The 18,879-nt window shown below is 36.3% G+C and overlaps 1 protein-coding gene across 10 annotated transcripts in view; it reads left to right on the top strand.

The window, feature by feature from the left end:
- Window positions 1-6,347: 6,347 nt before the first annotated feature.
- MAP4K4 (mitogen-activated protein kinase kinase kinase kinase 4) overlaps window positions 6,348-18,879 on the top strand; it is a 218,117-nt gene continuing 205,585 nt past the window's right edge. For 3 of the 10 annotated variants that reach the window (XM_023500436.2, XM_031958814.1, XM_023500435.2), the window contains exons 1-2: window positions 6,348-7,369; window positions 7,987-8,052. In XM_023500436.2, the coding sequence (XP_023356204.1) occupies window positions 7,313-7,369; window positions 7,987-8,052 (123 nt within the window). In that variant the 5' untranslated portion in view covers window positions 6,348-7,312. The remainder of the gene's footprint in view (window positions 7,370-7,986; window positions 8,053-18,879) is intronic. The other 7 variants (XM_031958816.1, XM_031958815.1, XM_023500437.2 and 4 more) reach the window with 3 other exon arrangements.

Below are 18,879 nucleotides of genomic sequence, written 5' to 3'. Positions count from 1 at the left end.
CCTCTCTGAAAGTCATAATTTGCTTTGCTGCCTGCTCAGGGAGGAGAGAGAGAGAGAGAGAGAGAGAGAGAGAGAGAGAGAGAGAGAGAGTGTTTGTGTGTGTGTGTTTGTACACCCACACACAACCCACTCTCTACTCACCATCCCTCCACCCCCCATACACCAAGAGATGAGCATGGGAATGGAAATGACCTGTTTTGGAACTTTTCTGTTGAGTAGGAACAGGCTAGTGATTAAAAGTGCCACCTAGATTAAATTGCATCTGTTGAAGTTGGAGAAAAGTATCTGCTGATACTTTTGACATATTGAGTCAAGGAGGTACCAAAATATCTGAAGATAAAGTCTTTTTAAAAAATAAATTTTATTGATACCTTTTGTTGTTGCATCACCTACATTTCCCATTCTCCCTCTCCTAAACAGTCCATTCCTTAAGATAAAGAATTTATTTTAAAAGAAGAAAAAAAAGTTCCACAAAACTAACCAACATATAAAAAAGCTTCACATTATATGTAGTTATAGGTTTTGTATCATAACTAAATCTATTGATTTCTATGTTACCCAAACTAGTCACACCTAGATCAATCCTGATTATATAAGGTCCTCCAAATATGCAGAGAAATGGGAAGTGTGTCTTCTTATATCTGCTGATTTTTAAAAACATATATGTATATTTTGGCTCTCCATATGATAACTATCAGACCTGTGTTCACAAGGGGTGGCATAGTTCACAGATGAGAAACCACCATTTTATTTTTTAAATAATAATTTTTTTTATTTTCAAAATACAAGCAAAGATAGTTTTTTCAAATCACCTTTACAAAACGTTGTGTTCCAATCTCCCTCCTTTCTCCCACCTCACCCCTAGATAGCAAGTAATGTCCAATATATGTTAAACATATGCAATTCTTCTATACATATTTCCAGTTATGCTACACAAGAAAAACCAGATCAAAAAGAAAAAAAAAAAGACAAACAAAAAGCAAGCAAACAACAAAAATGGTGAATATACTATGTTGTGTTTCACATTTAGTTCCCACATCTTTCTGGATGCAGATGGCTCTCTCCTTCATAAGTCTATTGGAATTGGCTTGAATCACCTCATTGTTGAAAAGAGCCAAGTCCATCACAGTTGATCATCACATAATTTTCTTGTTACTGTGTACAATGTTCTCTTGGTTCTATTTTCTTCACTTAACATCAGTTCATGCAAGTCTCTCCAGGTATTTCTGAAATCATCTTGCTGATCATTTCTTATAGAACAATAATATTCCACAGAACTTATATTTCATAACTTAATCAGCCATTCTCCAACTGATGGGCATCCACTCAGTTTCCAGTTTTTTGCCAATACAAAAAGAGTTATTACAAGCATTTTTGCACATGAGTCCTTTTCCCTTTTTTTGATGACCTCTTTGGGATATAGGCCATTTTTATATTCAGCCCTTTGGGCATAGTTTCAAATTGTTCTTCAAAATGGTTGGATCAGTTCACAACTCCACCAACCATGTCTTAGCGTCCCAGTTTTCCCACATAGTCTCCAACATTTATCATTAACTTTCCTATCATCTTAGCCAGTCTGAGAAGGTGTGTAGCAGTACTTCAGAGTTGTCTTAATTTGCATTTCTTCAATCAATAGTGATTTAGAGCACGTTTTCATATAACTAGAAATGGTTTCAATTTCTTCATCTGAAAATTGTCTGTTCATATCCTTTGACTATTTATCAATTGGAGAATGACTTGTAGAGAGACCACTATTTTAATTCAATCATAACATTTAATGCAAAACTCCATCTTCTGATTTTATACTATCTCCTATGTCTAGAATGTTCTTCCTTATCTCTTGGAATCTATAGATTCTTTCAAGGTTCAGCTCAAGACTAACTTCCTTCATGAAGCTTTTCCTGAAATGACTCCCATCCCAATTGTTCCTCAGTTATTAGTATTATTCCCCCAAAATTACTTTGGAAATGTTTTATATTCAAAACAAAATCCAATCCCTCGGTGTATATATGTTGTATCACTCCCATATACTATAAGCTCCTTGAAGATAGGGACTGTTTTGTTTTGTTTTCTGGATGTCTAGCACAATGATTGGCATACAGGAAATATTTAATAAATGCCTTAATAAATAATGTGAGATACAAATAATCTAAATTATTTTTCCAGTATCATTCACTGGGACAATAGCAGAGGTCAGATCAGGACTATACCTTAAGTTTTTTGACCCCTCAAGAATTACAATAACCCTTTATGTTTATATAACACTTACAATTCTATAAGATGGCCATGGTGGTTATTGTTTCCATTTAAAGAAGAGAATGAGTCTCAAAGAGGTTTTGCTGAGGTTAAGGAAGAGAAGCATGGAAAGAGCATTAGAATGGATGTGAAGTATTAGAATGGATATGATATCACTAAGCCTCACTTTTCATAACTATAAAAAATGGGATAAATAATTTATACTTTGCATTCCTTAGGTTTACTGTGAGGAAAATGTTTTATATGGTATAAATTTATTTCTTTTCAATGATTAGTTATTTTATATTAGATTATTTAATTACTGTGGGTGCACCACCTTTGAATAGCCCTCTTTGATTTAGTAGGAGTTGCTATAGAATGACTGTCTCACCTTCCCTGCCACCTTCCCTGCCATCCTTCCTATCCTCCTCCTGCCATTCTCCAAAAATCAACCTCTTGCTAATTTGGTGATGGTCCTCTCTGGATTTAAGTTGTTTAGGCCTTCCAAGATAGGTAGACTGATCTCCAGTCTATCACTGGCTCACACTTAAAGCAATTCTTTTTGGTTTGTGTTCTGATGTCATGGCCTCTGAAAATCCAAAATAACCATTCATCATTATGAAGTATTAAAAGTGGGACTTTAATGTTGGTAAACTTAAAAAAAGACTATAAAAACATCATCAATCATATTAACTTTAATTATGTATAAGAACATGAGGTCAACAGTAAACAGTTTAGTGAATCAGGTTTTCTGACTTCCAGATCCATTTCTCTTTCCATTATTCCTAGGTAAGTAGGGAGATGAATTTCTTCTTTACATTTAACTCATTTCCCCTCTCTTCCTTCACCTCAGTTTTATAATCCAATTCAATTTAAATTAATTCAGTCTAATCCAATTCAATGCAACAAAATTTTATTAAGCACCCTACTGTGTGCAAAGTATTGGAAATCAAAAGATAAAAATAAAAAAATAAAAAAAAAAAACTCAAGTCTTGCTTTTAAGGAGCTTACTTGTGGGGGAAATGCAATATGAAAACAGATGACTATTTCTTCTCTCATTGCAATTAATTCCAAAATATTTTTGACATTATTCTCTTTCAAGGAGGTCCAAATCTTCAAATGACTCTAACCTTTGAAAATCTCTCTTACATCCCTCAACCTCTATAATTACTTAGTCCATTCCTTAGACTGAAAATATATTATAACTATAGAACTCCTACCATTTCTGCAACAATAAACAAATTAGGAAATAAGTAATGAAATGTATGTAGATGTAAATTGTTGGTCTAATTTAATACTATTGTGTTTTTACAATTTATTGTTCTGGATGGGTGAAAATTTATTTCCTATCTGCCCTATTTTGTTTTGTGAGGAGGTACATGTATATTTGACTGCTTGCTAAACACATTAGCCATCTCTTGGACCATCAGATTCCTGATTATTAAACACAGATTATTTTCAGCTTTATTAGTTCTTGGGATTTCTGGATTTTGTTTTCAGCTTGATGGTCTCTCAATCCTTCTGTGTCTCTTTTTCTTTATCTAGAACAATAAGGGCATCTCTAGGGGGAATAAAGCTTGTCTCCCAATCCATGTCCTCAACCTAGCTTTTGTTCATACTATTTCCCCTGCTTAAAAATAACCATCTGGCACTTAAGTATTTTAAATCTTATACAGTGAAAAGAGTATGAGAATTAGAAGATCTGGGTTTTAATTCTACTCTCTCACTTGTTACTCAGGTCAGCATGATCATAGGCAATCGATTTAACCTCTCTGATCTTCACCTTTAATATGCAATAAACTCTTAGCAACTCTCTTCCTACATTATGATAATTTTTTTTTTAATTACTAGATGTTACAGAAATATGAGTTATTCCTTTCTTTCCAATTCCAGGAAAAGGATCTCAGGGTTAACTACAACGCATTTCACAATATGGGTTTTTGGTAACTATTTTACTATTTCAGGAAAGGTTGGAATATTTTATCTCATTTCCTCCTTTTTAGCCTCCTCCTCCACTACTGCCATCCTTTCGCCAATCAAAAGAGACCCTTTCCTTTCCTTTCCCAGTTCTATAATCTTGAACCATGAGCAAATTCAATTCTGTCACTTGCCCTTGGAAAGGTAACTTCTCTGTGATTGCTTACTATACCCATCCCTTTCCAAAACAATCTTCCTCTTTCTATGTGTTTTCTCCCTCTGTTGTTACTCAGTTGTTTTTTAGTCATGTTTGACTCTTAGTGATCCTATTTGGAGTTTTCTTGGCAAAGATATTATATGGTTTGCCATTTCTGTCTCCAGCTCATTTTACAGATGAGGAAATTGTGAAGTAATTTGCCTGGGGTCACACAGCTAATAAATGTTTAAGGCCAGATTTGAACTCACAAAGATGAGTCTTTTTGACTTTCCTGTCTCCAGGCCCAGCAAATATTCTAATTACAGGGCCATTTAGACTCCCTCTTCTAAAATGTAAGCTCTTGGCAAGCAGGGACTTATGGTTGATTTTTTATTTCCATCTACAGCAATGAGCACAATACTTGGCACATATTAAGTGCTTAATTTTTCATTCATTCATAAATATTTGTACATACAAGGAGTTTACAATTAAACTTACAAAGTATATATACGCCAATTAGTTGTGAAAAGACAAAAAAGTGGTAAATGGTAAATCCAGGGAGCACCATACATTGCAACTGCTATGAGACTTTGTAAAGGGCCATTATTGTCCAAAGTGGTCAGAAAAGACTTCTAGGAGATAGGATTTGAACTGAACCTTAAAAACAGCATAGAAACTTGATGGGTAGAGAGGAGCAGAGAAGTTTGTCATTGGCAGCAAGGAAGAGTATAGTGGCCTAGAGTTGTGGACATTAAAGGTCATGGTTAAAGGAAAATGAAATGTATTCTTTGGTTTATGTGGAATATATTCTTGGTGGGAAAGCAGTGGGAGATGAAGTTGGAAAAAGTAGGTTAGAGGACCATGATATAGATGGTTTGGAATGTCAAACTAAGGAGTTTATATTGTAGGAATTAGATACAGAATGCTTTTGAGCAAAGGGATAGCATGAAAACCTGCCTAGGAGAGTACTAAGCATATAGCAAACATCCAATAAATTCTTGTTTAATTGGGTTGAATTGCCTAACTTCCAAGTTTGTTGGGAAGGCTACCGTAAGAGCCAGTTAGAAGACTTTTTGAGAAGCGCAGCTTCCCTACTGTAGGCACAAGATATTAGGGTCCACACACTAACAAGGATATACAGAATGGCATCAGAAAAAAAAAAAGAAAAAATATCTCTTGAGCCTACTTTGGTTGCAGCTACCTTGTACCAATGGATACTGGCAGTGGAATCTTGGAATTACAAAACCCTTCCAAGTAATAAACTTGAAGAAAACAATTGGGAGAGAAAAATATTTAGGAAACCATAAGTAGAGGTCTGAAAAGAAGCAGGCTCATGTATCCATAAGGGGAAGGTAGGAAGAAGGGAGGGTGGATTCTGCTACCAGAAGATTCTCCAATCCTCAGAGAACACAAGTAGGCCCAGGCAACCTCAGTGGGACACACCCACTGCCCGAGGTGATGGGGGAGGGGGGTTAATCATTTTCTTGCTCTTTCCTGGAGAGCCAAAGTGGTATTTTTTTCCCCCTTAATAGTTAGGTTTGTTTTTTTTTTTTTTTTGTTTCGTGAGGTGGTGGCCGTTCTCCAGGGTAGTTTCCCTTTAATTTTAGTATTTTAAAATCTTAAACACGATGCTCCAGAACACATGGCCCATAAAGTGTTAATTTCCTTTCTTTGATTATTACAAAGCTTTCCAGATTTTCCAGGTTCTCACTCGGATATTACCGTCTCGAAACACAACACATACAGGCAAGAGTGCAACACACTCGTTATCTTCGGCATTGTTTCTATAGCTTGGCTTCCTCCCTCCACCCACTTAATTTTTGTTTTAAAAAACCCAAAACTATTTTGCAGCCTGGCCGGAGAAAGGCCGGGAATGCCCAGACTGCCTGGGAGTTACTTATCTATTGTTCTCTGCCACACCCCTGTTGAATATTGATGCATCCGTTCAAGCAGCGACTCCGAAACGGAGACCGAGAAAGGGAACTGGTTAGGATTTTTTTTTTTCCCTTTTTAGTTTACCCAGAAGTGCTTTGGGGTGTGTGTGTGTTCGTGTGTGCGTTTCCGCTGGTTTTTCCTGTTGGAGAAGGAAAGGGGGAGCTGTTTTTTTTCTCTCTGCTCCTAATCTATTTTTTGTCCTTTTTTTCTCCTCCTCCTCCTCTTTCTGCTCCTCCTCCTCTTTCTTCTCCTCCTCTTCCTGGGTTATCTTTGTCTGCCTCACTCGGTCCCTGAACTCTTCCCCAGCGCTGCAGCCCCGAGTCACTGGCCAGTGTGGATGTGTGTGGTGCCCTCCAATGCAACAGCGGCGGCGGCGGCAGGACCGGAGGAGGAGCAGGAGCAGCGGCGGCAACGATAGCAGCATTAACAGCCACAGCGGCTGCTTCTGGAGGACTAAAAAGGAGGAGGAATCGGCGTTTCCGTGAGCTTCAGCAGGAGGAAGAAGGGGAGCAGCTCGCCGCCGGAGAGCAGTCCCCAGGCCCCCGCCGCTGCTTCCCCCCACCCTCCACCTTCCTCGCCCGTTTCTCCGAGAGAGGAGGGGGGCTTGCAAATGCTAGCACGGCCACTGGGCGTGGAGGAGACTGAGGCTTGAGCCGGGAGTGGGGGAAGAGTCTGGGTGCCGTTGCTGCCACCTCAACATGGTGTAAATCCGCTTCCGACGCTGCACGCTCCCAGTTTCTTTCTCTCAATCTTTTTTTTTCTACAAATACACGGGGAGACGGACAAACAGACACACACACAGACGGGGGGCGGGGGGAATCTCTTCTACGAGAAGCGAACAATCCAGCGGCGGCGGCGGCGGGGGCAGCCTCAGCGCCGCTTCCCAATGAAGAGCAGTCCCCGGTTGGCGGGGATCATCTCGGGGTGAAGAGCTGCTGCAATCGACAGTTAGCCCTTTTTAAAAAATTCAAGTTTAATTAAAAATATATACATATATATAATTTTTTTTTTTTTTTGCAAAAAGAGAAGATGGCGAACGATTCCCCTGCAAAAAGTCTGGTGGACATAGACCTTTCCTCCTTACGGGTGAGTGCGGGCGACAATGAAGCTACCCCCCCACCCCCCAACTCCTAACCTCATTCCCTTCAGTTTAGAGATTCCTTTCCCCAAGCCCTCCCTTCTTCCTCTTCCTCCCCCTCCTCCCAGCCCAGCCCTCTCGGGTCCTGCCGTGTGTGTGCGCCCGAGGTTGGGGGATGGGTGGGTGGGGGTGCTGCTTCTGTCGGCCTCGGCCGTACGCCTTGCTGCCTCCCTTCCTGCCCCGCTCTGGGTGGTGAAGCTTGGGCGAGGTGGGAGGGGTGAAGTTGGAGGCTGCTGGGCTGGTGCTTTTCCTTTGTTTGCATGTATTGGCATGTGCGTGGAAAAATTAGGGCGCAACAGCTGCACCCAACATCCTCCAGTCTCCAGACACCGTTGTGTTTTGCTGTGGTGTTTTTTTTTTTTTTTTTTGCAAGCCCCCCTTTCCCCCCATGTCCCCCCCTCCCCAATACTCAGATTTCTACACCATGGTTTGACAATAAAGCAACTTTTTTGTTTCTTATCCTTAAAGGTAAAATCAATTTATTTTGTATGCCTCTCCTCTTTTAACCCCACCTCCCCCTTTTAAAAAACAACGACTAACAAATCTTCCCTTCTTTCCTTTCCAGGATCCTGCTGGGATTTTTGAGTTGGTGGAAGTAGTTGGCAATGGCACTTATGGACAAGTCTATAAGGTTGGTGTCTGAGGTCCTCTTTGTTTCTCTTGACATTTTGGGGGAGGGCAGAAAGAGTTCTTAACCGATTTGGCTACACCAGCCGATCAAGTAAAGTTTAGGGAGTTTTTTGCGTTATTTATTTATTTATTTTACCTCCTTAAATACTGTTTACTGGCATATTGGCCTTAACGGACCTCATTTCCTGTCTTTCAGATAGGAAAATAAACTATTCTCTTTGGCTTGTACTGTACTTGAAGAAGAATAGGAGGGTAGGGTGGGACAGAGAGAAAAAAAAATGTTTTCATAAAGTAATTTTTTAAAAAACCAGTTGAATTTAAGTTAATTAAAATTCAAGAATGCTTTAATAGTCAGGCTTTGCTTATGTTCATATTAAAGCACTGCCTTGGCCTTTTTTGAAATTGTCATCTTGTTTCCATGTTTGAACCTCTTCCAAGTGCTCAAAGTGCAGTTTAGTATTAACTGGTACTATTTTATAACAGCTTGGTGGTTATCATACAGTGTATTTACTGATGAATACTTTGATTGGGAGTGGGTAGTACAGGGATGGGGACAAGGGACCCTAGTCCAGAAGATTTAAGCAATAAAAGTAGGAAGAATTACATTGTGAACATTATAAAATCAGAATTCCAGTAATAACCTGTTTAACAAGTACGTATTTAAAACAGAAATCACACTCATCTCTAGTCTGTTTCCTCCCCTCCTCCCCCCCAAATGAACAGTCAGGTCTTGAACAGCATGACTTTGCAATGAGTAGCACTCTACCTTGGGTGACTAACAGTTATCATACATAGTATGGTTTAATTAATAAGTGATCTTAGAGAAGAAGCTATAGAGAATAAATAATAACTTATTTTATGTAGCCTTTTATTAAGGGTTTGCTAAGTACTTTCCATACAACTCTGTTAGGTAGGTAATGCATTTATTGTTATAGGATCATAGAATCTGAGCCAGAAGGGAATTTAAAAATTATCCAGTTCAATACCCTTCATTTTGTAGATGACCAAAAAAGTTCACCAAGGGGCTTGTCCAAGTCTCACATACGAAGTCTCAGAGCAGGGATTGATATCCACATCTTCTAACTCTCAGACCAGTACACTCTCTGTTAAACTATACAGCTTGAGAAGTACGAACAAAATTTTGAAAACTTAAAAGGTTAAGTTTTCTCTCCTTTCCAGTAATGTTTTTTATCACTCATATATCAGTCCATTCTTGTGAAAAAAAAAAAATTCTACGACTATTTTCTAGTTAACAAATGCATTTGACTGGTACAGGAACAGTTTTGGTTATACAAATATTGAAACTTTAGCTTTTGTACTTAAGAATACAAAAAATTAGAATCACTGTGTGTATTTTTACTTTCTCATTTAAAAGCTAGATTGGCTATTTAGAATCTTAAGAGCTTAGAATGTTATAGGTGGAAGTGAGCCTTTAGGAATTCTTTAGGCCAACCCCCTCATTTCCCAGGGACTTATCATTTATTATTCATTCATACATTCATACATACATACATACACACATATGTATACATATATATGAAAATGTTTTTTATCATCTGAACTTTCTTCATTCACCTCCAGTAGATTCTGAACCCTCTGAAATTAAAACATTAATGGATGTTCGAGGATGGTTTCATGAATGAATTAGCATTTTTTTTATTGTGTTAAACTTATCTAGGTCTTGGTAGGGGAGTGGGGAGCATTGTTAACTACTGTAATCTGCTTTCTATCTAGAAACAAATTTGCCTAATTCAATTTAGAAGTCTTGGAAAAATGTATCCTTTCTAGTGTGTTGTAGCTTCTGAAAGCCCAGATGAATTAGTTTAAATGAATGAATTCCTTTAAGACTAGCAAAATAGTAACTATAGAGTGAGTGCTCATCCTAACCCACTTCTTGAGGTCAAATCTAAGTTGTTAGTGGACATTTCTAGATGATTTTGCTAAAGTGAGTTCACCTGTTTATCTAGTTCAGGTTTTTTGTATTTTTTTTTTTGAGAGAGAGGGGTTGGAAAGTGTGGGATCTTTATGGAAGCTTATTTCAGGTGAAGAAAGGTTCTTTGCATCAGCCTGGTTTTAAAATAACTCGATGAAAGAATACATTAAAGGTGAATTAGAGATAGGGCATGTAGGGCTGCAAAAGTAAGATACTTGTTAAAAGGAGCTGGGTGGGGGAGGGCCTTTTTATTGGAACCTTTAGAAAGATTTTAAACAGATTTATTTTAACTTTTTTTTGCTCTCAGGATTCCTTATTTGTTTTCTGCCTCCCTCTTTTTTTCTTCCCCTAACTCCCTTTTTTGATTTTTGAAACAAATTGAATGAATCTTGGGGCAGATAGGTGACAAAGTGGATAGAGCATCAGCTTTGAAGTCAGGAGGACCTGAGTTCAAATCTGGCTTCAGACACTTCATACTTCCTAACTGTGTGACCCTGGGTAAGTCACTTAACCCCAATTGCCTCAGCTAAAATAAAATAAAAATTGAATCTTATATTTGGGCAGTACTTGGACTATTTTGTTTCAAGTCTCTATGACTATCAGATTTATTCAGGTTGAAGAGATATTGCTAACCATGCAAATATAAGTAATTCTAGGTAACCATGTGATTTTTGGTATACAGAAGAAGCTGATGATAACTGCCATAGAGGTTTGGTTGGATCATAAACGATCCTGTGTAGAAAGATCATTTCCTCAGTGCAGCCTGAAAAATATTTCCCACCTTAGAAAACGTTACATTTTCTTAAAACAATTTTTGAAACTTAATTCTTGGTACACTTTCAAAGTATTTTCTCCAAATTTCTTTGGACAATTTGGTGATATAAGTGTAATAGGTAGTAAAAGGTAATGCTTATGAGGTATCAGGTATTGTCCTAAATGCTTTACAGTGATCAGTTCAATATTTCCTCACCATAGGCCTGGGATGTAGGTGCTATTATTAGACCCATTTTATTGATGAGGAATCTGAAGCTTAGAGAGGCTCAGTGACTTGCCCAGTGGCTAGCTAATTGATTGTCCAGTATCAGATAGCTTGTAAGTGTCCAAGTGTCCAACTTAATATTGAACTCTGGTCTTTCTGATTCCCAAGCTCACTACGCTTACATTTGGTAACAGTGATTATTGCTGCTTTAATACTTGGTGATTGCTAAAAATCCAGATGGGATCATGCAAAAGATTATGTGGGTATGTAAGAATATAAGTGGGCATTGAGTAACTTAGAGCTTTTATTTTCTGTATTGCCTATATAGGCAATATGATCTTAGATAAGTCATCTCTAAGTGTATTGGACAACTTTCTTGAGATTTGCATTTGCAGAAAAGGTGCTGAACTGCAGTGATAGAAGGTGCCATTGAAAATATGGTCTGTTGACTGTTTATCTTTGCATAAGTGATTGTGCTTAAACTATTATTTTCCACTTGATTTTTCATTGAAGAAAGTTTTTTTTTATTCCTAGAGATTTGGTATGTCTTGGATGAGAGGGCATATTCTGGTATTGTTTAATTGTCTATTGCAAATGAGTTGGAAGAGGAATTTTTAAAAAAAATTTTTAAAGCTTTTATGTGTCTTTAGAGTATTTTTACTTTAGTTTTTGAATTTTCTTTCTGTGTTATTGTTTTTATAATATTAGATAACAATGTTCTCTAAAGCCAAGTGTTTTCATTAGGGGAATGATTGTAGAATTCTTCTTCAGCAGGTTATATCAGCTGATCTTTGTTCCAGTGACATGTGTAGACTTGTTCTTAAACATGAGTTTCCTTCTTAATCCGTAGATCCTGAATAGTTGTATAAGGAGGAAGCTCCAGTAGACATGTGTTCCCTTCTAGTGCTTTGGTCATTTGAGCTGCAGAAAATTTTGTATGTGACTGTAAGGCCCCTGTGTAAATGCAAGCTGTTATCATTTAGGTTGCAGTTGTATAAAAATCCATTTCAGCTACTCCAAACTTGCTCTTTTTTTTTTTTTTTTTTTTAAAGACTGGAAGACTTAAAAAGAGAAAATTACATTCTAAATATATTTTCTCTGTATTTGTTAATATACATACATTTTAAAAAATACTTTACAATTATCTTTCTGTTTCCTCTCTACTTCTCATGTCTTCTAGCCCCAGCCACTTCCCAACCCCCAACAACATTTCTTACATGTTATTTAAAAATAGTTCTGGAGTGTGTTTTATTTTATTTCAATATGTTTAATTTAATTTAGTTGGTTTTAATGCCACAATTTGCTTAGCTGGTACTTTATTATGGAACTTTTTTGGGGGGGAATTAAGGATCCTAGAATTTTCTTTGCAAAATTATTTTCTTTTAGGATTATTTTTTTGAGGTATATGTCCTAAGGTAACTCAGAACTTCAAAAAATGTATTATTTTGAAGTAGATTGAATTAATTTATGTTTAGGATTTTTTCCTAATTGAATCATTTAATTATAATTGTATTAATAATAATAGTAAGAATACCAAATAGTATTTGGTACCCACTGTGTCAAATATCTTATTTCATCCTCACAACCGCCTTGGGAAGCTATTATCTCCATTTTACAATTGAGGAAATTGAGGCAAATAGAGAGTAGCCAACATCACACTGATAATATCTGAGACTGAACTTGAAATCAGTCTGACTCTAGTATTCTATCCACTGTACCACCTAGTTTGCCTAATATATCTGTTGAGGATGGTTCTTAATTAAAAACCATGTATGGTGATTATATATCTATATAAGATGGTGATTATATATCTATGTAAGAGAGATGTTAGGATATTTCCTAGTCTACCCCTTTTATTTTATACACTAAAAAGGTAACTAAGGCTTAGAAGGGTTAAACTGATAGTAAATGGCAGAGTTAAATTTTGAACTGAGGTTTTAATGTTTTGTCCCTAAATGAAACATTGAACTAAGGTTTTAATATTTCATTTAGGGACAAAATGATTTCCCCTTTCTCCCCCAAAGGTGTGAGTCAATCTGTGTCCAGTAAACATTTATTAAGTGCCTATAGTGTGATGGGGGTGATTCAAGGAAGAATAGTGAGAGGAAGGGATAAGATGAATCCCAGAGAAGAACAGTTGTAATAAGAAATGAGCAGGTGCCTGTCCTGAGTACCCTTCTTAAATGGAGGATTTGGGAAGGATTTCTCAGGATGGCCATCCTCTGTCCTGTCCAATTATAATGAGGGAAGGACTCTAGGAATAAAAGGTATTGACAGGGTGCGAGTGTCAGGGTCGATTGTTCTTGTGGCACATTGGTCCAGAGAAGTGTAGCTGAGTGGGAAAAGAAATCTGGAGTTTTAGAAACACTTGGAATGCACAAGTAGAATTAATATTTTTCTTGTTATTGGTGAGATTTAAAAACATTGCTATGAGTGTTTTGAATGACTCACTAATCTTGAGAAAGCAGTGTGGTAAATCAAATACCACCATCCAGAATCTGTGAGGGTTCAAGGTGGGTTGAACTGACATTGTGTGCTGGACTGAAAGAATAAAGAAGGTGTGCAAAATCTATTAAAAAAATGTAACCTTTGTCTAATTATAAAAAGGTTGTTACACCTTTCTGGTAAGATTTCTGGTAAATTGTTTAATCTTTTTGAAAACAGCTATGTAAAAGAATTTTAAGCTACAAGGGATCCTGCTGATGATAAACAAGTTTTATCAATTAATGCAGATCCTTAACTCCTACTTTGAAGTTTTTCTCATGGTACTAGTTAATAAATAATTACTTGAAGATAGTGTTTTTTAAACTATTTTCTAATTCATACTTTAAACAATCTAAATTCCTTTATGCTTTAAACTCCTTAAAGTCCAAATTGCAAATTTTACTCTAGTTGGACCCCTTAAAATAATGTCACTGTGAAATTATTCTAAAAGACATCTCTATAGTAACATTATAAATTAATATAATAAAACCTTGAGGCATAAGTGGGATGGCTGATATTAGCATTAGCTTCTTCTCCTCCTATATTGTTTTGCTATTTTTTGGGGGGAGGGGACAGCTAGGTGGCACTGTGAAGAGTCATAACCTGAAGATAGGAACTCTAATCTTCTTGAATTCAAATCTGGCCTCAGACACTTACTAGCTGTGTGACCCATAGTAAGTCGCTTCACCCTGTTTGAATCAGTTTCCTCTTATGTAAAAATGAGCTGGGAAAGAAATGACAAAGCCCTCCAATGTCTTTGCCAAGTAAACTCTAAATAGCATTACAAAGAGTCAGACAAACTGAAATGAATGAGCAACAATAAAATAAATACTTTCTCTTTTGAACTAATTAATCTGACAGTTCAGTTGAAGTAAATAAAACATAACCAAGCTAGGGTTATCTGTGTATAGGTTTTTTATAAGGTTAAATGGATCAACCACTGGACTGATTTGTTAATAAAGGAATCAACAGAACTCTACTGTACATGTCCTAGGATTTTATTTTTTTTTTTTTATTAAAGCTTTTGATTTTCAAAACATATGCATGGGTAATTTTCAACATTCATTCACCCTTGTAAAACCTTGTGTTCCAATTTTTTTCCCCTCCCTTCCCTCACCCCCTCCCCAGATGGAAAGTAATTCAATATACGTTAAACATTTTTATTTCTCTTCCTTTAGTGAAAAAAAAACAAAACAAATCTAAGACTTCTTTCTCTGAAGTGTTTGTTTTAGTTTTATTAGCCTAATAAACTCATTTATCCTTCTTAAGAAGATGATGGATAACTGACATTTACCTACAATTGTGAAGCAAAAATAAAGGTGGCATAGTAGGGGTAGGGATGAACAGAGTGAGTGAAATTTTCTGATGAAGTTGACCACATTTGTCATGGTGACTTTTGGAAGTTGGAAAGAAAAAGGGATAAAAGAGAAATAGGAAACAAATATAAGTGAAAAGAAAGTGAAAATTGGAGACAATCCAGAAAGAATCATAGAATTAGAGCTTTAAGAAACCTAGGGCTCATCTAGTCCAGTCCTCTCTTAGGAAACAGAATAAGGAAGGTTAAGTAACATGCTTAAGGTCTAGTAAGCATGAGAATCGGGGTTTGAATGCTGGTTCTTTGGAATCAGAACCAGCATGCCCGGTTTGGAGGTGGAGAAAAGGCCTAAAGGAATTGAGGTATGATTGCTCCTACTGGTGATAATTCAGTTCAGTGCGCTAAAAGTTGATGATGTATTCCATTAGGTCAAAGACTGATTCTGTGATGAATCTTTGTATTCTTCTTTCTGTGCCTAGTACATTAATTTGTATGTAATAGGCATTTAATGTTCATTAAAATTGAGATAGTAAACTATAGATTTTGGCATGTATTGAGTTTTATTTGTAGAACAGACTGATCTGTGACACTGATCAAGGAAATTCAATTAATAAGTTATTTTTTAAATCACCTGCTGTTTCCCTGTAATAAGTTTTTGAAAATTAAAAAACATTTATTAAGGACCAGGCATTGTGTGTGGGGATAATGTTATCATTCAGTTGCTTTTAGTCATTTCTGGATTTTTAGTCATTTGGGATTTTCTTTGCAAACATACAAACATGGTTTACCATTTCCCTTTTCAATTCATTTTAAAGATGAGGAAACTGAGACAAATAGAGTTGAGTGACTTGCCCAGGGTCCCCCAGCTAGTAAATATCTGAGGTCTGATTTGAATTCAGGAAGATGAGTTTTCCTTACTCAAAGCCTAGTATTCTGTCCACTTTAGCTGACTGCCCTGTCATGCTGGGGAGGCATAGCTCTTTCTTCCAGGCTATACTTTACTTTTTCATATTTCATTGGGAGTTAGGGAGGTGGAGAGTGCTCAAGGAAATGAATTTGTGTCATAGTGATGAGTGAAGGCATAGGGGGTAGTCTGTGCATACCCTTTTTTAGAAGCTATGGTGGTATCGATTTGATTACTTTGTTTACAAGAGCAAGAGTGAAATGGATGGGGGTAAGTAAAAGATGTCCCCTGGGGATGGTCTGGGCATTTAGATGTAGTGGGTAATCTTGGCAGTCAGGCTTTGCCCCAGGATGGACTTAAAAAGCTAGGTTAACTTTTGGTCCAATAGAGTATTATTTCAAGTGGGAAGGGGAATTATTTAAGATGGGGATGTAACAGAAATTGTGAAAGGATGTAGAAAGTTATTCCTTGCTGTGGCAGAATAGAAAGTGGGAAAAGTGAATGTGTAAACTATGTTGAGTGTACCTGCTTTTGAAAAATGATTTTTTTGAATGCCTTTGCCTTTTTAAATAATTGGTGTGTTGATAAAGTCTCTTGAATAAAGAAAGAATACTTGAAGGTTTTAAGCTTGCTTGATTTGGTAAATACAAAGAGATTTATGAAATAGCAGTGTTTTTGTAAGAATTCCTTGACCTTCCATTAATAAAAGAAATTTTTTTTCTTTCCTGCCTTCCTACCTCATCCCTCCACCTGGTTCCCCAGCTTTATCCCTTTGGGATAGATAGTCCAGATGAGTGAGGGACTATGAAATTGTTGGTAGTTTCTTGTCTTCCTTTAGTCTTTATTTCCTTACTCTCATTAGTAAATAGGCATCCTTGTAGATTCATGTTATTTAAAACATGCAGTTTTTTTCTTATCACTATAAACAGAATTTGTCCACCACCAATGAAATCACTGGTGTCAGGAACTGGGCCAAATTGTCTCTCTTCTGTCCTTTCTAAGAAGGATTCCACTGTATAGAAGCTAGAGAATTGTCATGTGATTCAGAAAAATGGTATTTTCCTTTATCCTAATCAGAGACTATTTTATAACCAGTTTTTTTAAAGAGCTAATTTGGGAGGTAGGTTGTACTTCGAGTTAAGTTTAATTTTTAATTTCAAAAAAGGAACAAAAATTAAGGTTAGTGATTGTAATCTCCATTGCTTATGAAATTAGGTTCAAATTTGCCTGACACTAAAGCTTTCTATAGTTTGGCATCATTCTGTTTTCCAGCCTTATTTTATTTTATTTTTTATTTTTAAAGCTTTTTGTTTTCAAAACATATGCACAGTTAATATTTTTTCAACATTGACTCTTGCATAGCCCTGTGTTTCAGATTTTCCCCTCCTTTTCCCCACCTCCTCCCCAGATGGCAAGCAATCTAATACATGTTATACATGTTTAAAAAAAAAAAAAAATATATATATATATATATATATATATATATATATATATATATATACTAAATTCAATATATATATATATAAACATATTTAAACAGTTTTCTTGCTACGTAAGAAAAATGAGATCAAAAAGGAAAGAAAATGAGTAAGAAAACAAAATACAAGCAAACAACAACAAAAAGAATGAGAATGTTAAGTTGTGGTCCATATTCAGTTCCCACGTCCTCTCTCTGGGTGTAGATGTCACCCTTATTTTATTAATCCTAATATCCAGAATCTATTCTTGACAGACTAGATTACTCATTGTTCCTGGAATAAGCCTACGATTCCTTGCCTTTGTTGGCTTTCCAGATACCAGGAATGTCCTCCCTTCATTTTTTTTTACCTGTTATGAATTCAAGTTCAACTCAGATATTGCTTCCTTTATGAAATCTGCCCTAATTATTTCCCATCACCCTTTTCTGATTTGTGTCTTTATAACACTTTTCATATCATATCATAGTTTTAGAATTGAAGGAAATTTTGAGTTGATCTTGGCTAACCGCCTTCTCCTTTTATAAATGAGGAAACATGCTCAGAGAGGTAATTTGACTTGACCCCAGTTACATAGGTAGTAAGTAAGGGAAACAGGCTTTTAATTTGAAATTTCTTGCTTTGAGAAATTTCCTTAGTAAACTATAATGCTATCTGAAACTTCATTAAATGTACACTAGGTAGATTGAATTTCTTCTTGTATAGCTGAATATTCATAATTACTTAATGTGCCTTTGATGAAATGTTTTTACATCTGTAAGGACCCTTCATTCTAGTCTTTACTAGGTCTGGCAAATCTGTAATGTGTACTTTTATGACTAATATATTTTGAGCATTATTCAGAAGGTAGTTTTTATTTGGACATTGGAACTTGAACCATTGCAACCAATTGATTTTATTTTGTTTCAAGTGATTAAACACATTGGGTGATAAATTCTTTTTTCCTCCCTAAGTAAAATCAACTCAACGACTATTTGTAATTACTCTTCATTGTGCTAGGCACTGATGTTGCCACAAAGTGAAACATATTCTTTCCTCAACCTTTTTGACAAGTGAGAAAACCGAAGTCCAGAGAATACTTTCTGAACTCTTAAAGGTGGTTCTGTGGGTTTGGTGATTAAAAGCAACTAGGTGTTATTTTATATTCTTATATTCCTCTTCCTTTTTCCCTTCTCATTTCATATATTGATGTCAAACTTCATGTAAATACCTCATCAACTTTAGCCCTGCTGTAGTTCTGAACTCCTGTATTCAAGGGATCAATCAGTCCTTGAATCCTTGATATCAGGGCCTATAGGTGTGCATCGCCATGTTCAGCATATATTTGTTCTAGATCAGTTAATAGGCAAGCATTTAGTAAGTGCCTCTTGTTATATGCTTTGCTAGATGTTAGAAACACATACAGAAAAAGGAGCTTATATACTTCTTGATCTGAAGAACATTTTTACAAGAGGAAAAACAAACCAATTGAGTTAAATGGTTCTCTCATTCCTTGGTCCATTGTCATTGCCCTATCATTGGCTCACTTTCTTTTCTGATTTTTATTTTTCTTGCCCACAGCAATCATCAAAATCTCTTGTTTAAGAACCTAGGTTCATGTCCACACTTTACCAGTTTGATGCTTATGAGACTTAGGACAAATCACTTAATTTTTTGTGTCCTTCAGTTTCCTTATCTGTAAAATGAAGGAATGGTTTAATTGATTACTAAGCCCTTTTTCAGCTTTATCTGAAATTAT

This window comes from Sarcophilus harrisii, chromosome 3 (assembly GCF_902635505.1).
Source record: "Sarcophilus harrisii chromosome 3, mSarHar1.11, whole genome shotgun sequence".
Taxonomy (NCBI): Eukaryota; Metazoa; Chordata; class Mammalia; order Dasyuromorphia; family Dasyuridae; genus Sarcophilus; species Sarcophilus harrisii.
Note: the sequence above shows the minus strand (reverse complement) of the source record. Positions and strands in the feature narration are given on the sequence as shown.